General features: G+C 45.7%; 1 protein-coding gene across 2 annotated transcripts in view; it reads right to left on the bottom strand.

The window, feature by feature from the left end:
• Positions 1 to 8,416: 8,416 nt before the first annotated feature.
• Pard3b (par-3 family cell polarity regulator beta) overlaps positions 8,417 to 21,140 on the bottom strand; it is a 975,885-nt gene continuing 963,161 nt past the window's right edge. For both annotated transcript variants that reach the window (XM_038339874.2, XM_042055538.1), the window contains exon 23: positions 8,417 to 13,028. In XM_038339874.2, the coding sequence (XP_038195802.1) occupies positions 12,671 to 13,028 (358 nt within the window). In that variant the 3' untranslated portion in view covers positions 8,417 to 12,670. The remainder of the gene's footprint in view (positions 13,029 to 21,140) is intronic.

Raw genomic sequence — 21,140 nt, forward strand, 5'->3', positions numbered from 1 at the left:
ATGGAGTCCTCCTCCTCGGCTGCAGTGCTAAACGCTTCCTGTGGTCTTCACTGGACCCTCGATGTCCCCATGACTGTCCGCACTTTACAGGTAGGTAGTAGTTAGCAGAGGCTGGCAGATGGTCAGTCACTGGCTGGGCCACCCAGCTTTTCTGTGCCAGAGTTCCTTGCAAACCGGTTCAGCAGAGTGTCCTGATTGGTTCTTCCTCAACTGCAATGAGAAAAAGCGGAGGAACTCTCTGCTAGGGATTCCTGCTCCATCCTGGCCCAAGCTGGCCATGCTTCTCTGCCCTGCTGCACGGAATTCCCTGGAGTGACAAAGAGGAGGGGAATCTTGGGGAAGCGCTTGGTAAAAGTGCGGGCACTGAGCCTGGCTGTCATCTATAGTGAATGCTGTCCCTTCTCAGCCTCCCCTGCACAGGCCCAGGCTGTGTGTTGCGGGAAGAGGTAAGACAGCGGCACCAGTGAAGTTCCCATGCTCATAACATGCCTTGCACATTTGAGACCCTCAAATGACTGTTCACCGATGGGCGTGTAAATGCCCTTTGATCTAACGGTTCCCTTTATTGGGGGCAGGAGGTCCTCCATCCTTTCACTTGGTTTCTCAAAAACACAGTTCAGAGAGCAAGTGCCTTTGAAAGCAGGTCCCAAAGCCGGGTGTCTGCTTCTCTCTGAGGCTTCCCCTTTAAAGCCTGAACGGGCAACAGAGAAAAAGAAATCCACCATGAAGAGGTATAGCCTCAGGCCAAACACTGCCATACTGAGAAGGTCAAGCTGGGGTCAGAAAACGGATATTGAGAGACCACTTGATGAGGAAGGCTGGGCCTGTGCTTAGCCTACCTCCCCTGGAACCCCCCTGCTCACACCTGGAAGGTCAAGGGAGGCAAGACTGTGGGCGGGCCCAAAGCAGTCGCTGGGCTTGCAATCACCCAGAATGCTGCATATCAAAGGGACATTGACTGTAGGGTAGTGGAGCTCCTGGGAGTCTGGAAGCTGGGGAGGCTTAATGCTGAGTAAAAGCTGCTTTAATAAAGCAGAGGGCTGGTTTGAGCAGCTCTCTCCATAAATCAAAGGGCGACGCCACAGCTCTCACTGAAGATCAGCAAGGCTGCGCATTGTGACTGGGACGGCCCTTAAATCTAATCCGCAACTCTTTGAGCAAAAATACCACTGTGATTGCAGGGACAGAGGTGGCCTCCTGCTGGAAAATATCCCAGGGAGTGAGCATTTCCCAGGTGATAAGAATGCTGAATGGGTCTGAGCTGGGAAGCCTTGGAAAACAATTAGCTGTGGAAGCAGATAACCTGTTGAAATTATGGCCTTGCACTTTATGACTCTTAATAAATTTTCTGTCAGCCTCTTTGCAGCACACGGCCCTGGTCTGCTTATACCTTTAATCGCTGGAGGGATTAAGTCATCAACGGTTCACCTACCTGTCTGACTTCAACCAGAAGTGCAACTTACTTGCCTGGATACCGTTCAAAACTGCTGTCTATATAGATTATAATTTAATATATAGTGGAACTAACATGAAGCCGACTGTGCCTAAGACCGAAATGTCAAAATCTGCATTTGCACATCCGGAATTACGTCGCACACAGTTTAAATGGTAATCGTCATGGAAGATGTGAATAATTAAAAGAAAGAACAGTGGGATTTACCTTTAATCCCCACTGTCTTTCCATCATTGCAGAGAGAATACAGGGTGTACACCAGGTGGTGGTGGTGCTCACCTTTAATCCCAGCACTCAGGAGGCAGAGGTAGGTGGATCTCTGTGAGTTTGAGACTAGCCTGGTCTACAGAGCGAGTTCCAGGACAGCTAGGGCTGTTACTCAGAGAAACCCTGTCTCAAAAAACAAAATAACAACAACAACAACAACAAAAAAGAGAATATAGGGTATAGGTCTGCACTAGCTCGCTTCATTCACTGACTCCTACAGCCTCAGTCTTCTCATCTGTAGAAAGGGGTTGTGTCCACCTGGTGAACATGGAAACTATCATCAGCTTTGCACACTGACTGAGCTGGCTCCCTTTCCAGGACAAACTGACTTTGGCATTTTTCCAGCTCTGTGTGCACGGTGCTTTTACAAGGCCATTATTTCTTAAGCATTCATTTGTGTGAGGGATTCCTTCAAGAAACCCAGTAGCTTGTTTTTGTTGGCTCTGAAATCCTAAAGGCAAGTTGCCTTCATTTATGGCTCTGATTTACACATTGTAAATCTGGGGATCTGATGGGTAAGTTAGGAAAAAGCATTCAGGCTCTGATTCAGTACTAGAAGCTATTGACTACTACCAACAACTATAAACCTCCTCTGCTTCTTGCTCACATCTATTTGGGAGCTTCCTGGCCCCACCTAGACACACCCATTCTGCTCTTTATCTGGAAAGACAATGTCCCCCTTTGTCAGCCCTGTTTCTATTCTTCCTGTCCTTGAGCGTGATTCAGACACTGTATCTTCATAGTAACTCCTTGACTCTGACTCTATGGTCAGAGTCGGATTCCTTCTGGCGCTGTCGTTCCCTCAACTGCACTTCACCTTCAGCCCTGTCTCCGCGCTTGCGCGCGTGGCTTTCTCCTCCCAGAGCCTGCCAGTTCAAACTCGAGGCTGCCTGTGCTGAGATCTGTTGGTATTACCATTTCATTGCTGTATTTCTTATGAGACTGAGTGGGCAGAAGGACTCAGAAATTAAGCAAGGGTTAACAGTAAGGGTGTCGCATACATTAGCTCTCCTTCAGTAAACCTGAGTATTTAGGCTTGTGTAGGGAGGGTTGTTCTGAAGTAGCCAAAGGTTCAAGTTCAACGGGCGGTTTTTAAAATGGTGCGATGGTGAATCCTCATGTCAGCTCTTCAGGATTTGGAGTCATGGAGAACACACCTCTGGGGATGTCTGGAGGGCATTTTCAGAGACGTTTACTGGAGCAGGGAAGACCCACTTCACACATATGGAGAGCGTCGTCCTGTGATCTGGAATAGAATGGGAAAAGCAGGACGACATCCAGGAGCCAGCATCTATTTCTCTCTGCCTGGCTGCCTCATAGTCTTATTGTTTTTTTTTTTTTTTTTTTTTTTTTTTTTTGAGACAGGGTTTCCCTGTAGTTTCTAGAGCCTGTCCTGGAACTAGCTCTTGTAGACCAGGCTGGCCTCGAACTCAGAGATCCGCCTGCCTCTGCCTCCCGAGTGCTAGGATTACAGGCGTGTGCCACCACCGCCCGGCTAAAAACTTTTTTTTTTCCACAAGAAGCCGTGGGAGGGACGGACAGTTCGCACAAGCAGCACACGCACAACACAACACGGGATTCGAACTCGCCAACAACACACGCACTCACTCACAAGCGCCCTACACGATGAGCCACTGCACGGCTTGCTCTGACTCATAGTCTTGCCACCTCCCCAGCCACGATGGACTCTGTCTCCTTAGAGCGTGGAAAACCACCATCAAAACGAGCAAAGCAGAATCCTCTTCCTTTAGGTTGCTCTTAGGTTGCTCTTGTCGCAGCAGCGAGGGTAGCCAACACAACAGTCTTGGAGATGGCAACAGCAGAAGCATTTTCACCATGACCTGTGTGACCTCTGAGAGTCCAGTGAGGAGGGAAGCACACATGGGAAGCGTGGGTGGTCGGTTTCCGAGGATCTTTTAATAAGTGTGGTGGCGTGCCCACTCAAGCTGCAGAGAGAGCACCTAGCACAGTGCCCACAACATAGGAGGCTCTCAGAAAGAGAAGGGATGGAGCCGACTCAGCTTTCCCATCTTCCTTTGCAGCCCCAGGATACGAGTTGCTGGCTTCTGGACGCCTCAGTTTCCTCGTGTGTAAAATAAGTAAGAACCTGATATACTTTGAGTACATGAGAAGCCAAATTACTGTGATCATAAAATATTCAGCATGAGATGTAAACAATAATTAGAAAAAGCATGGCCACTAAAAGGGAATTTCAGTTGCTAAGACAAAGTAGCCTATGGTTTCTCTGGAAGTGTCTAAACAGCTTCCATTATGCCTTTATTTTAGTAACATTGTATGCAGTACTTGACTTCTGTGTGGAAGGCGGGAGAGTTGTTCGTAGATCTCACCGTCCAGGACTGTTGAAAGGAACAAGCAATGCGAGTGACTGCAAAGATCTTGCTAACATCCAGGAATTATACAATCATAATAGTAATCATGTGTGACTAACAGTCTTTCCGTCTCAGTCGCTCGTAAGTAACACACTTCCTCTACGTAAGTCTCCTTTACCCTCTATCTAAATAATGTGCCACTGCTTGCATTCACATCTCCCGGCCTGCTTTTCCGTGTTTTAAATTAGGCTCCGGCATGCCCACGTGAGCTAACACCCTTCCCTTCAAGAATACTGCCAGGCGACCTTTAACAACAGAGCTTAGAGATTTATGGTCTGGGCTTCGAGGAGGAATGTCAGCTTCCTAGAAATTCAGGGAAAGAGCCTCACACCTCATTTCTTCATTCAAATGAATTCAACAAATATTTCTAGAACGTAAAGCCAGAGCCAGGCAATGTGTTACAAATACGGTACACCTTAGATGGCCACACAGACTTGGAAACTAATCACCGTAATACGGGCCATAAAAGTTTTATTGAGGATCTGCACAAGGTATCTCAGTAACATACAGTGTGGAATTACCCACTCTGTGCTGGGAGGAGGGGCTCGGACCACGTCTTGTTCTGTTCAATGGCAGATAACTGAGCTCCTTGTACCTCCGTGTACCGCTTCCAGGAATAAGGTCACAGTAACAGATCTAGCCCTCTGGGGCTGCTATTCTTGGGATGAGCAGAAAGTCAGAGACTCCAGTGTACAGGAATGAATCACATTCCCTCAGGTGGGACCCATGCTAACCCCAGATTACCCTCCATGGTCGTGGGTCCCCGTACAGCTGCGGTCTGTGTGTTCCTGCAGCACAGCCTAATGGCTCTGTGACCAGGTTTGGAGCAGAAGCATGGCTAACCTGCTTGTCTCTCTCTCAGCTGTGTAGCCTTCCTTGTCAAAGCTGGGCCCTGTGTAGAAGCCATGTTGTGAAGAAATGTGTTCTCCAGCACCAGGTCATCCAGCTGGTAGGACTCTCTGGTTTCGAAGGCGAGATGCAGGTCAGGAGAGCATTCGCTCGGCTACAACTTCAAGACTTTTAGAGAAAGAGCTGCCAGCCCCGGGAATTCAGGGCCTAGGAAAAGTCCATTCTGGGGCAGTTAAGCAGAGAGAGCCATGCTTCTGTTGTCACAGCCATGGCTCCGTATGCCCAGACTAGATTTAAGACATCACAATAATAGTAGTACGGGTGGAAAATGAGCAACAGGAGGAAAGATGGGGCTGCTTACAGAATAAGCTTGCAAGTGGTCCCAGAGAGGTTTGTGTGCGCACACCTGTGTAAACAAGAAGGAAGAGATTGTGTTTCTGGTGGTGGTGGTGGTGGTGATGATGATGATGATGATGATGATGATGATGATGATTTGGTTTTTTGAGACAGGGCTTCTCTGTACAGCTTTGAAGACTGTCCTGGAACTAGCTTTTGTAGACCAGGCTGGCTTCCAACTCACAGAGATCCTCCTGCCTCTGCCTCCCAAGGGCTGGGATTAAAGGAGTGTGCCACCACCACCCAGTGGTGACTATTTTTTAAAAGATTTACTGTGTGTGTGTGTGCGCGTGCGCGTGCATATGCATGCATACATGCTCATGTACTTGCAACAGTAGACTTGTGGAAGTTTGATGGCAACATTGGGAGTCATTTTCTAAGCCCCCTGTGGATTCCAGGGATTGAGCTCAGGTAATCAGGCTTGCTTGGCAAGTGCTTTTACCCACTGATGATAAAGCCTTGCCATCCCTCTCTTGAGGGTTATCACCACAGCATTCTGATAAAGTCTGATACCTTATTCTCCAGACTAGAAGATACTTCCAACTTGATCCGTCTTAAGCTGCCAACACCCGTGACTCAGAGCAGTGCTGGGGCGAGCAGCACACAGCGAGCTCCTCTGTGAGATACGGAGTTCATTTCACAGGAAATGCCAGAGAGAGGAGTATTTTGCCCAAGGTTACACAGTGAATTAGTAGCTAACACCTAATCAATGTTTTAAATCCACGTCTACCAATTTTCAATATTTTTTTTTTCTTAAAAGACTTTGCTGTCTTAAGCTGGGTAGTATGGCCAGTTCTTTGTTTCAGAAAAAAATAAACCAAAACAAAAACAACAAAAACCCTGCCAAGAATAGAGTTAGAGGTGGGTGATAGTGTGTGAAAGAATTCTAAACCACTACAAAAATGAGCGGGCGTGGGTGTAATTCTGGGAAGCTTGATGTGGGAGGGTCTTCTGTTTGAGTTGATTTCATTGGTTGATAAAGAAACTGCCTGGCTCATTTGATTGGCCAGCCCTTAGGTGGGTGGAGTAAACAGAACAGGAAGAAGGAAGTGAGGTAGATGGCTCAGTCAGATGCCACGCCTCTCCTAAGTGAGACAGATGCTATGCCTCTCCTCTCTGAGCCAGACGTGATGAAGCTCCTGCCCAAGATGGACGTATGCTAGAATCTTCCCTGTAAGGCACCACTTCGTGGTGCTACACAGAGTATTAGATATGGGTTAATCAAGATGTGAGTAAGAGGCTGAAACTAAAGGGCCAGGCAGTGTTTAAATGAATAGTTTCCATGTAATTATTTCGGGGTTTAAGCTAGTCAGGCGGCTGGGAGTCAGGCAGGAATGCAGCCCGCAGCTCATCACTACAGAAGCTGTATTCACGAAAGCAGGTTGCAGGCCTTGGAGAACAGAGGTGGGCTGCAGAGAGTAAGCTCAGAGATGAAGGAGACACTATAGATGGCTATGGAAGAGGCTGAGGAGAGAAAGCGACCAGGTTGAGCCTAGCTATGCCACGGCACCGGGGAGTGTGGGCATGTCTGAGGACTGATGTGCAGTGTCTACAGAGTGTATACAGTGCATGGGTGTGGTTGGGTGGTAAGTTCCGGATTTCTGCCCTGTAACTGGATGCAGTAGTACACAAACAGGATTGTGAGAACAGGTATATCGGGAGAAAGCTTGAGCACGCTGAGTTTAGAGGTCTTGTGGGGTCATTGGGTCATTACTGTCTTGATGCCCAGACAGAAAGAAGGGATGTTCAGAATAAGATGTGGGTTACAGCAGACAGCCTAGAAAGAGTTGGGAGATTAATGAAACCTTGCTGAACTTGCCAAGTAGATGAACTTGCTAGAAATATGGGAAGGGCTAAAAAGAAGTGAGAGAGAAAGAGAAAGAGAGAGAGAGAGAGAGAGAGAGAGAGAGAGAGAGAGAGAGTGATGTTGTTGAGGATGACCTTCTGAAGATGAGGGGAGAGCGGTTCTAGAATGTGTTGAATGATGTAGATACCATGAGGAGGGCCTTTGGTCTCCCTCCATAAAAGAAAAACCTTCTCAGCCGCTGTGAGAACCAAAATTGGTCCCAGCTGCTAGGACTCTTTGGGGGTGCCTCTGATGTGGGAGTCCCCTCTGTATGCTATGATTAGCATTGATTAATAAAGAACTGCTTTGAGCCTATGACAGGGTAGAACAGAACCAGGTGGGGAAAGCTAGGCTGAATGCTGGGAGAAAGAAGGCGGAGTCAAGGAGAAGCCATGTAGCCCCGCTGGAGACAAATACCACAACTTTACCCAGTAAGCCACAGCCTTGTGGCAATACACAGATTAATGGAGATGGGTTAATTTAAGATATGAGTTAGCCAGAAATACGCTTAAGCTATTGGCCAAACAGTATTGCAAATGATATGGTTTCTGTGTGATTATTTTGGGGCTGAGCCTTGTTATAACACGCCTGAGCCTAAGAAAATTGCCTGACCTTAGGTTTTTTCTCTTCCTAGAGTAGCCATGTGGCATAAAGACCTGCTCTCTCATCCTCACTCCAGGAAGCTCCGAGTGTCCAATGTTCTCCGTACTTGGCTGGCATTAGTACTGTGAGCGCATTGCAGTGCAGCCTCTCTCTGTCCACTCCCGTCTTCATGCAGCAGAAGCCCCTGTGCTCTGATGCTCTTCTTAGGTGTCGCTGTGCAGCGCTTAACTATTAGACCAGTGTCCTCCACGTGTCGGTCTCAACTTCTTTGACAAACCTCCAAAAATATTTATGCAACTATTCCTAACTGTAGCAAAATTACAGTTATGAAGTGGCAATGGAAATAATTTTCTTTTTGGAGAACTTTTCCACTTTATTGAGATTGAGTGGTTTTCTTGAGACAGTAAGAGGGAATATACAAGTTAATGCCTCTTTTAATATGGAAATAATTTATGGTTGGTGTCACCACAACTCGAGGAACGCCACTAAAGGGTCGCAGCCTTAGAAATTCTGAGAACCGCTGCGTTAGATTTGCTGCTGCAGAGTGAGCAGGCACAAGCTCACCTAATCACTCATCAGATTCCCCAGACAAATCAGATACCGATGCATCACTGATTGAATAAAGCTTTATTTTAATGCAAAATAAAACATGAAAAATTTATATACTCATATACAATAACATCCAAAATGTCTTCAGTGATATAAATGGAATCATATTAAAAAGTTTGCAAAGAATTCACTCTCCATCCCCATATGCCAAAATATGATTTCCCATAATTTATCTTTAGAAGGTGTGAAGAGGTGACTTGGTGATCACAAAAGAAGGGGAGAGACTAGAGAAAGTGAGGGCATAAAGAACAAGGTTCGTGTTGTGTTCCAGCCATCACCAGCATTGCAGATGAAATGGAACACTTTCTGAAGAGTGGGCCGAGGCTTTTGGGAATGGTTCCCTTTGAGCTTAGTAGCCAAACCCGACTTCAAAAGCCAGGCTGTGGGTGACTGCATGTCTATTTAAGGAGAGGGGGAGAAAGTTACACTTGGAATCCATAGTTTCATGTGATCATCCTGGCTTATTTTTAGATTTCTAACTTTTTGCCCTCCCTTTTACTAGAAAGCTGACTCTGTAGGGATAACTTATGAAGAATCCCCTTCCCCATCTCACGGTAGCCTCGTCTCTATGCAAGGTTGGAATGAACTGAGAACGAAGAAACACTATAATGGACTTTTCTGAATGGAACTCCCTCCTGCCTCATTGTGTGAAACTTGGCCTTTCTGTTCACATGGACTGGGGAGGCAGTGGGATGTCTACCCAATTTAACACCAATTTGAAAGCTGCTCTCAGTGCATCTTGTGTTTAAGGCTGATGGGAATTTTATAGCGACACATTCCTTTATCAACTACTTTTCAATTCCTTCCATAGGTCTGAAACTCAGTAACACTGCTCAAACACTATACAGCAAGCACACAAAACCGAATGCTGTTGATTTTTAGTTAGGGGAATGGTAATTGCTCATTATAGTCTTGGTCTCTCTGAGGACCAGGGAACAGAGGAACCAGCTCTCAGATCCTGAAGTTGCAGGAGGATTTCCTTCACAAGGTAGGTTTAGCTAAGAAAATTCAAGGCAGTGGATCTTGTTTTAACTTTATTCTGTTGGTAGCGGAAATAAGGCTCCAATGGAGCCCCCAAGGCTCTGTTTCTCTCTGATTCTATTGAATACATCAGACTTTTCCTCCATGGGGTCCTGTGGGGTCAAAACAGATGTTCTGAAAAGTCTAAGAATAAAGAGTTTTAGAATAATTTCCCCCCAAGCTTTGTTTACTCTGAAATCATGATTTAAGAAAACGTTCCTTTGTCCACTGATGTGACTTTGGAGGGAAACAGTATTAAGCCAAGAGGGATGATTGCCTCAGTCCAGGGGAGTGATAGACCAGTGAGCTGTGTTTCTCTCTCCTGGAGAAGACTGAATCCTCTAGGGACTAAAGGTTTTTGGTGGACTCTTTCTCTTATCTTTCTAGTCTAGTCATAGACGAAAGGGAGGAAAGAGGACCCATGAAACTGGGGGGCCCAGTGGCAGGTTTACAGGTCTTGATAAGCCCTCTCTCAGTTTCCAGATGCAGAGAGCTACCCAAGTGAGTTTCCCCAAGGTTGTAAAGGAGCTCTTTCCTTCTTCAGGGGACCTGCTGATCAGAGCTTGGACTTCCACCTGCTCTCCCAGGGCACCGGAAAATGGTGCTGATGATGTGGAGAGGAGACATTTGGAGGGACAGTACTCAGGCACTTATAACGCTTACTGTCCGAGCTGTTCTTAATCATTGCCTGGCTCGATGCAGCCTCTGTCACAAATAGAACGCTAGTTCTTTAGGGCAGGATCAGATGCAGAGACTGCTATACTTTTAAGCAAGAAAAGAAAGCTGTTATCATTTCTTTTTTGTTTGTTGGTTTTCTTTAATAATACCTTTGATCCTCCGAGGGCCTCTCAGGAACAGTAGCCATTGGATGGACTGTATACACAGCACGAAGCCAAGGTCTGAAGCAGCTTTTCTGAAGCCTGCATATAGGGTGGTGTGTGCCTCAGGTGTCAGTGCCGGAGCTGGAAACACAAGCAGTCATCTGCAGGCACACTTCTCCACAGCCCACCACTGTGGCCCACCCATGGCCCACCAAGTGGTCCAGCCTTCCTGCCAGGGGAAACCAGCCTTGGACAGAATCAGTGCTTTACAGAAATTTGAGTAAAATATAGACCACACCAAAGAGTGTCTTAAAAAAAAAAATCAACAACCCTCCCCCCACGAACCACAGGGTCTTGTTATAAAGTCTAGGCTGGTCTCAAACTCACCCTGCAGTCCAGGCTAGCCTCCACCTTGAAGTCTGCCTGCCGGGATTTTAGGCATGTGCTTCCATATCTGGCTTAAGCTTGGTCTAATGCTCGCCGCACCCCCAAAGCTGCATTTCCTTCATTGTGTCTTTTTTCCTTTTCTCCAAAGGAAAGGCCCTTTCAGCCTGGTGGCCAGGGACCTGGTGGTAAAGACGCAGCACCTTTCTGGGTAGATCCTGAGCTCCTCCACCCCACTGAACAAATTACACATGATGTAAGGGTTCTGGCTGAAGAGAAATGGCAGGGGACAAAAAGCAACTTGACAGTCAATTCTTCAGAGGGTCACGATAATTGAGGTTTAGATAATGATCTCTCTTGAAGTCCAGCAAATGACACTATTTACGGCTAAAGCCAGCGGTTGCATCATTCTTGGTAACAAAACTAAGAAAAAATAAAAAGACTAAATTGGGCCAGACGGCTACTCTATGTATTTTAGAATACTATAATGCAATAAATTCTGTCGGTCAGTGGTATTCTACTCTCAGCCAAAATATGCCTATATTGAACTAAAGACCTTTTGGAGACAGGGGTGAAGAGGGAATGTGAAGGGCTTAGCAGGCACTGAGAAATTCAGAGAGCCGCTGTGCCTGCCACTTCTCAGTGTTTTGCTTGTGTTCCCATTTGGATCAGTTTGGAAGCTTCAGATCCTCTGTTGTGAAGAAAAGCTCAAAGGTAGCAAGAGTGGCTTTTCAGCTTCTTATACCAGAGCCAGATACTTTTTCTGTTTTGTTTTTTAAATCAGGTGGAGGCTTTGGCTTGGCCCTGACATTTGTTAATGAGATAGAGCAGATGCAGACTGACTTAATCTTATGCAGCTTCTCCTTTTACTTCCTCTGATTTCTTCCTCATCAAACATCCAGAAGGCAATTTTCTCTTTTACTCTCCATACTGGTAATCACATGTGTTTGGAAACACACCACACACACACACACACACACACACACACACACACACACACACACACACTCTTCCATCTACTTTCTGGTGACCAGCTTCCTCACTGACCCTGCGGCAGAGGCAGATGGGTACTGTTTGGCACTGAGTCTGGAACTGACATCCGTAGGACATTGCTCTCTGTGTGGCCTGACCAGCAGGCTCTCATTCCTTTAACCACCCTACTCACAAGTATACTTTCCCCGTTAAGTGGGAGTCTAAAAGTAGAGGTCTCAGTGAAGCTAATGACAGGCATGTAGGGAGGACTCTGAAATCAGCTGTCTGTCCAAGCATGCATGCCAGGGCTTGGGAGAGAGGCCAGCAAGGACCATGGGACAGCCAGCCCTCTTCACCTGCTCACTGTGGTGCTTGGTGGGAATGAGTTCCTTCTGGAAGCTCTGATAACTTTGCACATCCTCTCAGGACGCTAATGCTGCACTCAGATTCTACTGGCTTTTATATCAAAAGCAAGGAAATGTGAACGCTTTATATCAAACAAGCAGTACCAGGTACCAAGGTAGACTATAAATAAACGCAGCCTTCCTTCGGGTCCAGCGTCTCACAGGGGTCACTGGTCGCGATTATTGTCACTTGGTTCTCAGTGAAAACACCGCTCTTATGAAGACGCCCATATTCGCAGCCTCTCCACTTTGTCACTGTGTGGACCTCCCAGCTCCATCTCTGAAAGGGTGACGGGGCCTGGCCCAGACAGCCACCTCTGTGCTGCTTCCTCTATGCGTGGTGATGAGGTGGGGGAAGGGTTGTAACCAGCTCTGGTTTTCTAGCCAGGGTTTACTACAGTGTAACTCCACTGAGTGTTAATCAACCAGCCTTTCAAGTATCAGGAAGTACTGTATTTTATGACCCCTCCCCCTTCTTCCTTTTGAATCCACATCCCCAAACCTCCTGTCCCTTTTGTCCCTCTTCTGATTAGCAATCAAGTATCAACATCCTCAGTGAGCAAGGGCCACTCTGTACCATAGAGCACCTTAACCTAGAGAGGCCTTAGGGTCTAGCAAGGGCAAAGGTGGTATTGGGAGATCTCTGCGCTGTTCAGCTATACGGCCGCAGTCATGGGGTTTTTCTGCCTGGGATCCTGGTTACGATAGCGGTGCCGGTCAGGGCTGCCCGCTCGGGGCCCTGCTCTGCCCATCTCCTGATAGACCGGAACTCTGTGGTGCTGCGGTGGGGAAGGTGGAACATCTTGTCTGAAGGGTCCTCTGTGCTGATGCGCTGGTGGGCGTGGGTAGTACTGAGGATGCTGGAGATCTGCCACCCTCAGATCTGAGGGGTGGGGATAGCCCCCTCTTGGGGGGTGTACAGGATGAGGCCCGGGGTAGTATGGAAGCTCTCTTTCATTGTAGCGCCCTCGGGGTGCTGCCATCAGGTAGTCCACAGGATCTGCGGAGCCTCCCCTAGGAAGAAAAGCAGAGAGATGCATCAGGACTCCGGTGCGTCTCCCAGCTGACGGCGGCATGCTTCTGCCTTGATTGCATGGGCTGTGACCATACCCCAGGCCTGGGCCAGGGCGTATGAGCAGATGTGATATGTGCCCGTAAACAACGGGAGAGGGAACCCTCTTCTTTTTTGCCACCGTAGACTTCAAGGTGAAAACCATGTGCGGGGAAGGCAGAGCAACAAGAATACAAGACCGTAGGTCCTTGATAGACAGCTTATACTCACACTGGTACACGAGAAGAAATACATTCCTGTGTTGCTTATGCCCTTTTATATTCACGTTCATTACAGCAATCAAACGAGTTTCCCTTACAGAGGGATTCTTGGCTTCGTGAAGCCTGTGGCTGTGAGACCCCGAGTCTGTATGAGATACGGCAGCACTAATACTCCGGGCCGGGGTCCTCATAAACTGCACTCATTTCCCTCCTAGATGGCAGGAGGTGCTCACTGAACGGGCTGTGTGTGGCCCTGGCTAAGTCCGGTGGCTGCTGTCACATCCCTGTATGGATTAGTGTGCCTCCCCTCGGCTGTTCCCCAAAGAACTCTCAACTCGGAGCTGGGAAATTGCCCACCTGGAACTGTGATAAAAGTAATTAGGTCTACCACAAAGTCAGTAGCAAAAACCAAGTTGCCCCGCATAATAGGCTGCATACAGGAAGGTCCAGGGCAAGAACACACACACTAATGGGAAACAAATCTGTCTGGAACTTTCTACTGAAGACAAGCATCATCTGATCTGCTCGTCATAACAGAAACAATACGTCTCCAGACAATATGCAGATGACGGCATCTTGGCGAGCCTGGGGTGAGACGTGTGACTTCTGTTGCAGCCCTTGAAATCCGGTAAAGCGTCTGGGCACACATTCACCAGTACTACTCACCACGTCACTAGACCCCCAGCTTCTTATTTCTCTGCTCCTCATGATTTTTACTTTAAAGGAGAAACAGCAACAATAATGACCACTGAAAAGCTCACCAGTGCCAGAGTACAGACTGCTTGGACCCTTGAAAGCAATGGCAGGGCTGTAAGAATACCATGCCTGTGCTTAATCAGGCTCCGTCTATGAGGGCCAAAATCACCCTGCAACCTGTGGAGTTGGATGTTAAAATAACCCTGTTCCCCAAATCAATGCAGATTTGACAAGCTCTGAGCTCCTGGAACCCGAGAAAAGCCATCTGTGAATGTTGTCCTAAGGATGAACGATCCAGTCTTCCGCCTACACTTACCTGGGGAGGTGTGTGTGCCCTAATTTTGCTATGTATAATAATGAACGATGGATCCCTGAATTTGGGGTAATTTAGTTAGTGAGAGTTTTCAGATCAAAAATTAAACTGTTTGCGTACAAATTGTTTACAGCCATCGGTGGTTCCTACTCAGTTTGGGCCGCTTTGCCCATGACAAATAGGGCAGGCGTACATAGCTAATCATCTGCCACTAGGACCTCGCGAAATAAAGGACCCATTTTTCACCATCCCTTCCCTTGACAATTTCATCTTTTTATTTAGAAACTTTCCAGCACTCATTGTATCTTTTACTGTAAAAAAAGAAAAAAGAAAAAAGAAAAAAGGAAAGAAAAAACATTAAAGCCCTCGTCTTTCAACCACCATGCTCACTTCTGTTTCCTTTGGCTCAAGCTGTAGATTGCAGAAACACTTAAGAAAATTCCTTAACCTGTGTTTCCTTTCAAAAGCGACCAGAGGTATTTCTCTGCATGAAGTGGAACATGTGGTTTCTCTGCCCTCATTTTAAGTCCTTAGGATAAATCACTGACATTTGCAACACACAAACATTATCTGCCTTCAGCCCAGCACACAACCAACGCTCCCTCTGGACTCTCTTAGCGGGAATGTTTCCTGTTTTAAATGGAAAGAGAGAAGGGAGAAATTCCAGGCCTTTTTTTTTTTCCTGTGGACCTGGTCTCTCTCTAAAGAGTTCTTGCTTTTAAAACAGAACATTATAAAAGACAGAATGCCTTGGGGTTTGCTTTTTCTTTCTTTCTTTCTTTTTTAAGTTGTGGAGAAAATCCAGAGCAAGTGGTGATGGGAGAGAAGCCACCCTGCGTGACTGGCTGCATGTGGGGTCAGAGAGGAGACTATCTCCTCCCTCACACCTCACCCTGTGCCTAGCCAGCACTCACTGCAAGGAGGAGGGAGGGGTCCAAGGGCAGAGAGGGAGACCCCAAGATAGCAGCATGATCCCAGAGGACTTCTCTGAAGGAGGATTATAAATTGGGAGGCTTGCTTACATGTGGCAGACACCGAGTGAGGTGCTGCTCTTTGTCAAATGGGGGTGGCATGGAAATTGTCATTTTCTGTGGAACTCATCATAACAGTTATTGTTTGTAATTTTTTCAGGGAGAAGAAAAACAATGAGCTGCTCTGTAAAAACATGATTGAAAGTTCAGAGACTGCTGGGAGACCTCTCCTCCCAGGCTGCTGTTTATGACATTCCCCTACCCCCGCCCTTAAAGCCTATCATTTTCTACAGACTTTTACCAGACCAACTTCTAAACTATTGCTAATATTATGACATGCACATGCTCATGTAAACATTTAAAAGAACCATTTTTGGGGACTGGAGAGATGGCTCAGAGGTTAAGGGTGTTCTTGCAGGGGACCAGAGTTCTATTCCTAGAGCCCACATGGGTGGCCCAACATCCTCTCTTAGCTCTAGCTCCATAAAATTTAAGTTACACTCATGTACACATGTGTACACACACACACACATGCACACACACACTTAAAAAGTAACAATTTTTAAGTAGAAAGAAAAGCCTCCTCTATGAGTCCCTCCCCCAGCCCTGATCACCACAGAGAAGTGGGCCAGAAGCAACTGGAATGGTGGGAGAGGGAGCTCATTCTGGCTCACAGTTTCAAAGGGAACAGTCACCCTGATGGAGATGTCAGGCAGGGCAGCCTCGTGAACTGGAGTGTAGGGCTAAGCTCCTCACATGGGTGTGGGGATCAGTAAGCTCATGGGAACCGGAAGTGGACACTACCTTCAAGGTCCACTCCAGGCCAACCTCTTTCCTTTAGACAGGTCACATGGACCAAAGGTTCCACAACTCTCCCAAACAGGGCCATCAGTTGGGTACCAAATATTTAAACCCAGTGATCCTGTGAGGGGTACATTCCCTTTAAGTTTCTGTTTTCCCACTGAGTAGGCTCATTTCTGGAGGCCAGAGGATTTAGGTTTTGCTTGGAAGCTCGTAGGGATGGTTTCAGGCATGTTCCAAATCACACTGATGCAAGCAACTATGAAAAAGATGAATGTTAATTATTTTCCTTAAACATGACAAAGTCATAGGTTCAAACCATAAAACATCCTCTTTAGCCATGTAACTGAATAAGGAAGAAAGAGCTGAGTTATTGTTATTTTGTTAGTCTTTATTGTCTTCTTTTATAGGGTCTCTCTGTGAGACTGAGTGTTGGTGAGGAGAGGAGAAATTCAGTATGTTCTGGAGAAGACTTGTCATTGGGACTGACATGACCTGACCTGAGCCAATCCTGAGACATCCAGGGCAGCTTCCTCAGGAGACTCTGATTAAAACAAGGACCCAGTACCTCAGGACTCCATATTTTTCATGTTACCCTATGAGGCTTGTTTGCTTGTATTATTAATTTCTTTAAAATAAAGAAGACTCTACCCAACTTAAAAATCTCACTACACAAAAACCTAATTTACTGTAGGAAAGAGAAACATGGCTGTATTTGTTTTTCTTGTAACTTTGAGTGAACTTTTGAGAAAATTCACTTCAAATTTCTGTTTTCTTTAGAGTAGGCTCATTTCTGGAATCCAGAGACTTAGGGTTTCCTTGGAAACTCACAGCAATGGTTCCAGGTATGTTTTAAACCACACATGCATGCAACTGTGCAAATAATAACAAAACACGACAATGCCACAGGTTATTTACATATAAAGTAACAAATAGATTGTGTCCTTTCCAAGAAAACTTTCTTTTTGTGGCATCTTACTATATAGTTTATATTTCATGGAAAAGACTTGGAAATGAGAGCCCACACTGATCAGCTAATCCCTGGGGCCAGTCATCATCATATATGGAAGCATGGAAGATATGCTTCTGTTTGTTTAAACAATTATTCTTGGGAAGGGGGGATGATATTGGAAGGACAGATCCCTATAAGGCTATATATGAAGAAGTAGGTTACTGTTCTCAGTGGAGTAGAGAGAGGTACAGGGCAAATGTCCGTCCATCCCCCTATCATTGTACCCTTCTTACAGAGAAAATCTCCGTCCCCAGTGCTTGCTCCAAGTGGAGAGAAAATTTGAAAGAAAATGGCCCATAATGGAAGTGTCACTATAAGGAGGTGTGGCCTTGATGGAGTAGGTATGGTTTTGCTGGAAGAAGTACGTCACTGTGGAGGCAGGCTTGAGGATTCATATATGCTCAAGCCACACCCAGTGAGACAGACTACTTCCTGTTGCCTGCAAGCTGTAGGACTCTCAGCTGTTTCTCCAACACCATGTCTGCCTGCCTGCCTCATGTCACACCATGATGATAATGCACTGAACCTCTGAACTATACAGCACCCAAGTAAATGGTTGTCTTTGTAAGAGTTGCCATGGTCATGGTGTCTCTTCACAGCAAGAGAAATCCTAACTAATTTTGCTAAGTGATATTTATCCAGAAAATTGTCCATTTCCTTTAAGTTTTCCAATTTTGTGGAGTACAGGTTTTCGAAATATGACGTAATGATTCTCTGGATTTCCTCTGTGTCTGTTGTTATGTCCCCATTTCATTTATGATTTTGTTAATTTGGATATTCTCTCTCTGTCTTTTGGTAAGTTTGGATAAAGGTTTGTCTATTTTGTTTATTTTCTCAAAGAACCAACTGTTTGTCTCACTTATTCTTTATATTGTTTTCTTTGTTTTGGTTTTGTTGATTTCAGCTCTCAATTTGATTATTTCCTGCTGTCTAGTTCTCCTGGGTGAGTTTGCTTTTTTTCCCTAAAGTTTCCAAATGTTCTATTAATTCACTAGTGTGGGATTTATTCAGCTTCTTTATTTAGGCATTTAATGCTATGAACTTTCCTCTTAACATTGCTTTCATTGTGTCCCATAAATTTGGGTATGTTGTGTGGTCACTTTCATTAAACTGAAAAGCTTCTATAAAGCAAAGGACACGGTCAATAAGACAAAATAGCAACCTACATAAGGGGAAAAGTTCTTCACCAACCCCATATCAAACAGAGGATTGATCTCCAAAATATACAAAAAACTCAAGAAATTGGTCATCAAAACAACAAATAATCCAATAATAAAAAACAAAAAACAACAAATAATCCAATAATTAAAAAAACCAAAAACCAAAAACGGAGAACAGACTTAAACAGAGGAATCTAAAATGGCTGAAAGACACTTAAGGAAATGTTCAACATCCTTAGCCATCAGAGAAATGCAAATCAAAACAAATCTGAGATTCCATCTTATACCTGTAAGAATTGCCAAGATCAAAACACTGATGACAACTTATGCTGGAAAGGTTGTGGGGTAAACGGAACATTCCTGAATTGCTGGTGGGAGTGCAAACTGGTACAGCCCCTTTGAATATCAGTGTGGCAATTTCTCAGAAAATTAGGAAACAACCTGCCTCAAGACCCAGCAATACCACTTTTGGGTATATATCCAAAGGATGCTCACTCATACCACAAGGACATGTGCTCAGCTATGTTCATAGCAGCATTGTTTGTCATAGCCAGAAACTGGAAACAACCTAAATGCTCCTCAACTAAAGAATGGATAAGAAAAATGTGGTACATTTACACAATGGAGTACTACACAGAAGAATAAATAATGTTATCTTGATATTTGAAGGCAAATGGATGGATCTAGAAAACATCATATTGAGTGAGGTAACCCAGACTCAGAAAGACAATTATCACATGTACTCATTCGTAAGTGGCTTTTAGACATAAAACAAAGAAAGCCAGCCTACAATTCACAATCCCAGAGAACCTAGACAACAATGAGGACCCTAAGAGAGACATACATGGATCTAATCTACATGGGAAGTAGAAAAAGACAAGATCTCCTGAGTAAATTGGGAGCATGGGGACCATGGGAGAGGGCTGAAGGGGAGGGGAGAGGAAGAGAGGAGAGCAGAGAGAAATGCAGAGCTCAGTCAGAGCAATAAAGCAAATCCTAACTGAGACACTGCAGTCCTCACTGCTCTTGCCTTTCCTTTGGCCTTGAGGTACTTACACAGTGGGTATCTGGGTATCTGCCGCTGACTCTTATGCCTCTGGCAATCACCTTGGAGCTCAGCACAGGGCTTCTGTCTCATGGTGCTCCCTAAGTGTATGCTGAGGGTTTCAAGGGAAGATGCCCAGATGGACCTGGTAGGCAGGAAGCAGTAGGTGTGGCTTGGTGAGTGACGGGCAGCAGATCAGAGGAATAAGAAAGAGCAGGCTCACCTGGAGCCAGGGATTGATGACGCCTGAAGTAAGAGTGATTCCCAATGTTTCCAGAGGAAAGAAGTTAGGGGCAAGGAAAGTGTCCGATCAAATCCAACATGGAAAGACTTTTTTTCCAGGCACAACAGGGCGGCTGCAGATTTGAACTCAGCAATTGTAACAACGCACATCAGACCTGTGCAAGCTCTAGTCAGTCAGAATTCTAGCATAGACAAGGCAAGATGGGCAGGAAAACCCAGCACCCGCCGAGAGCCATCATCATTTTGTCCTTATGGCTGAGGGAAAGTCAGTTTCCTAAAGATGGGATCCTTAGGAGGTTGGCCATATTCCCAAGAGCAGGTGGGGCAGCACAAACTGAACTCAGTGGGAAAAGGAAAAAAAAAAAGAAGAAGAAGAAAGTTCAAAAGTGGGAAGAGATGGTTACTGAGAGCAGTTGATGGGGTGAATATGTTCAAAATGAATCATAATGAAATCCTTGGTGAATTAAAACTGTGCTTTAAATGATCTGGTTTATTTTTATTTTATTATTGTTTTAAATGATGGGTTTACTAGGTACAGGTTACGTGCACTTATTTAAGAATCAATTAAGGAATGTTTTCACAATAGTCTGGCGAGGAACTTTTCTTTATTTCTGTCATAAACACAAAAACGTAGGAACATCTTGATTCATGTTCAGGATAAGGCTCCAGTAAGGGATTGGAGGGAGACTGTTGAGCTCACGTGCAGTGTGCATGGCTTCAAGCACTGAGTTTCATGGTTGATTAATGAAGATAAACCAGAGGTGGAGGTGATGTCCAGTGCCCCTCGGACCCAGCGCTAACCCACTTTTCTCCACAGAAACACACATGACGGATGACTTTCATATAAACCACACATGCCCAAGAGAGGCAGGAATTAGGATTATGCAAACCTGTCTACCACCTGCTGTAACTCAATGTCCTTTCCTCCCAGCAAAGAGAGAACAGAGGCGTTGGGGAGAGCTGGACCTGCTCTGCTGAGGGACGATGGGAACTATTCGCAGCCTTCTGTTCTGCTAATGGCACTGAGCTGCCTTGCTGACGGAGACAGGCGCGTGAGCCCCAGGCTGAGGACCATGTGTGCATCTCGTCCAACAGCTCCTTGTAGGGCGAGGAGAGTGCAGCTGAGTGGTGGGGGTAACTGAGGGACAAGCCAGTGTGAAGACAAAGAACTAAGGTTTGCAGCACAAAGTGTGACGCCATAGGACTTTATAAGCAAGGGCTATGCCCACCTTAGACATAGATAATGGATTTCTTTCCTTTTCTATTTTCAGTTTTGGATAAACTTCCAAAGGCCAAATTCTTGTCCCTGTTAATTTCTATAAGATACCATGTGTGTTTGTAGCCTAAACAAAAGACAATTTAAAAAGCAAAACAAAACAAAACAACCCAAGCAAAGCCAACCCCATCTTTCCTTTACGGCAGTGGTTCTCAATTTGTGGGTCGCCACCCCTTTGGGAAACCTCTATGTCCAAGACTATTTACATTGAAGTCTAGAGCAGTAGCAAAATTACAGTTACGGAGTAGCAATGAAAACAGTTGTATGGTTGGGGTCACCACAGCATGAGGAACTGTACTCAAGAGTGGCAGCGTCAGGAAGAACCACTGCTTTATGG

The sequence above is a fragment of the Arvicola amphibius genome, chromosome 8 (genome assembly GCF_903992535.2).
Source record: "Arvicola amphibius chromosome 8, mArvAmp1.2, whole genome shotgun sequence".
Classification (NCBI taxonomy): domain Eukaryota; kingdom Metazoa; phylum Chordata; class Mammalia; order Rodentia; family Cricetidae; genus Arvicola; species Arvicola amphibius.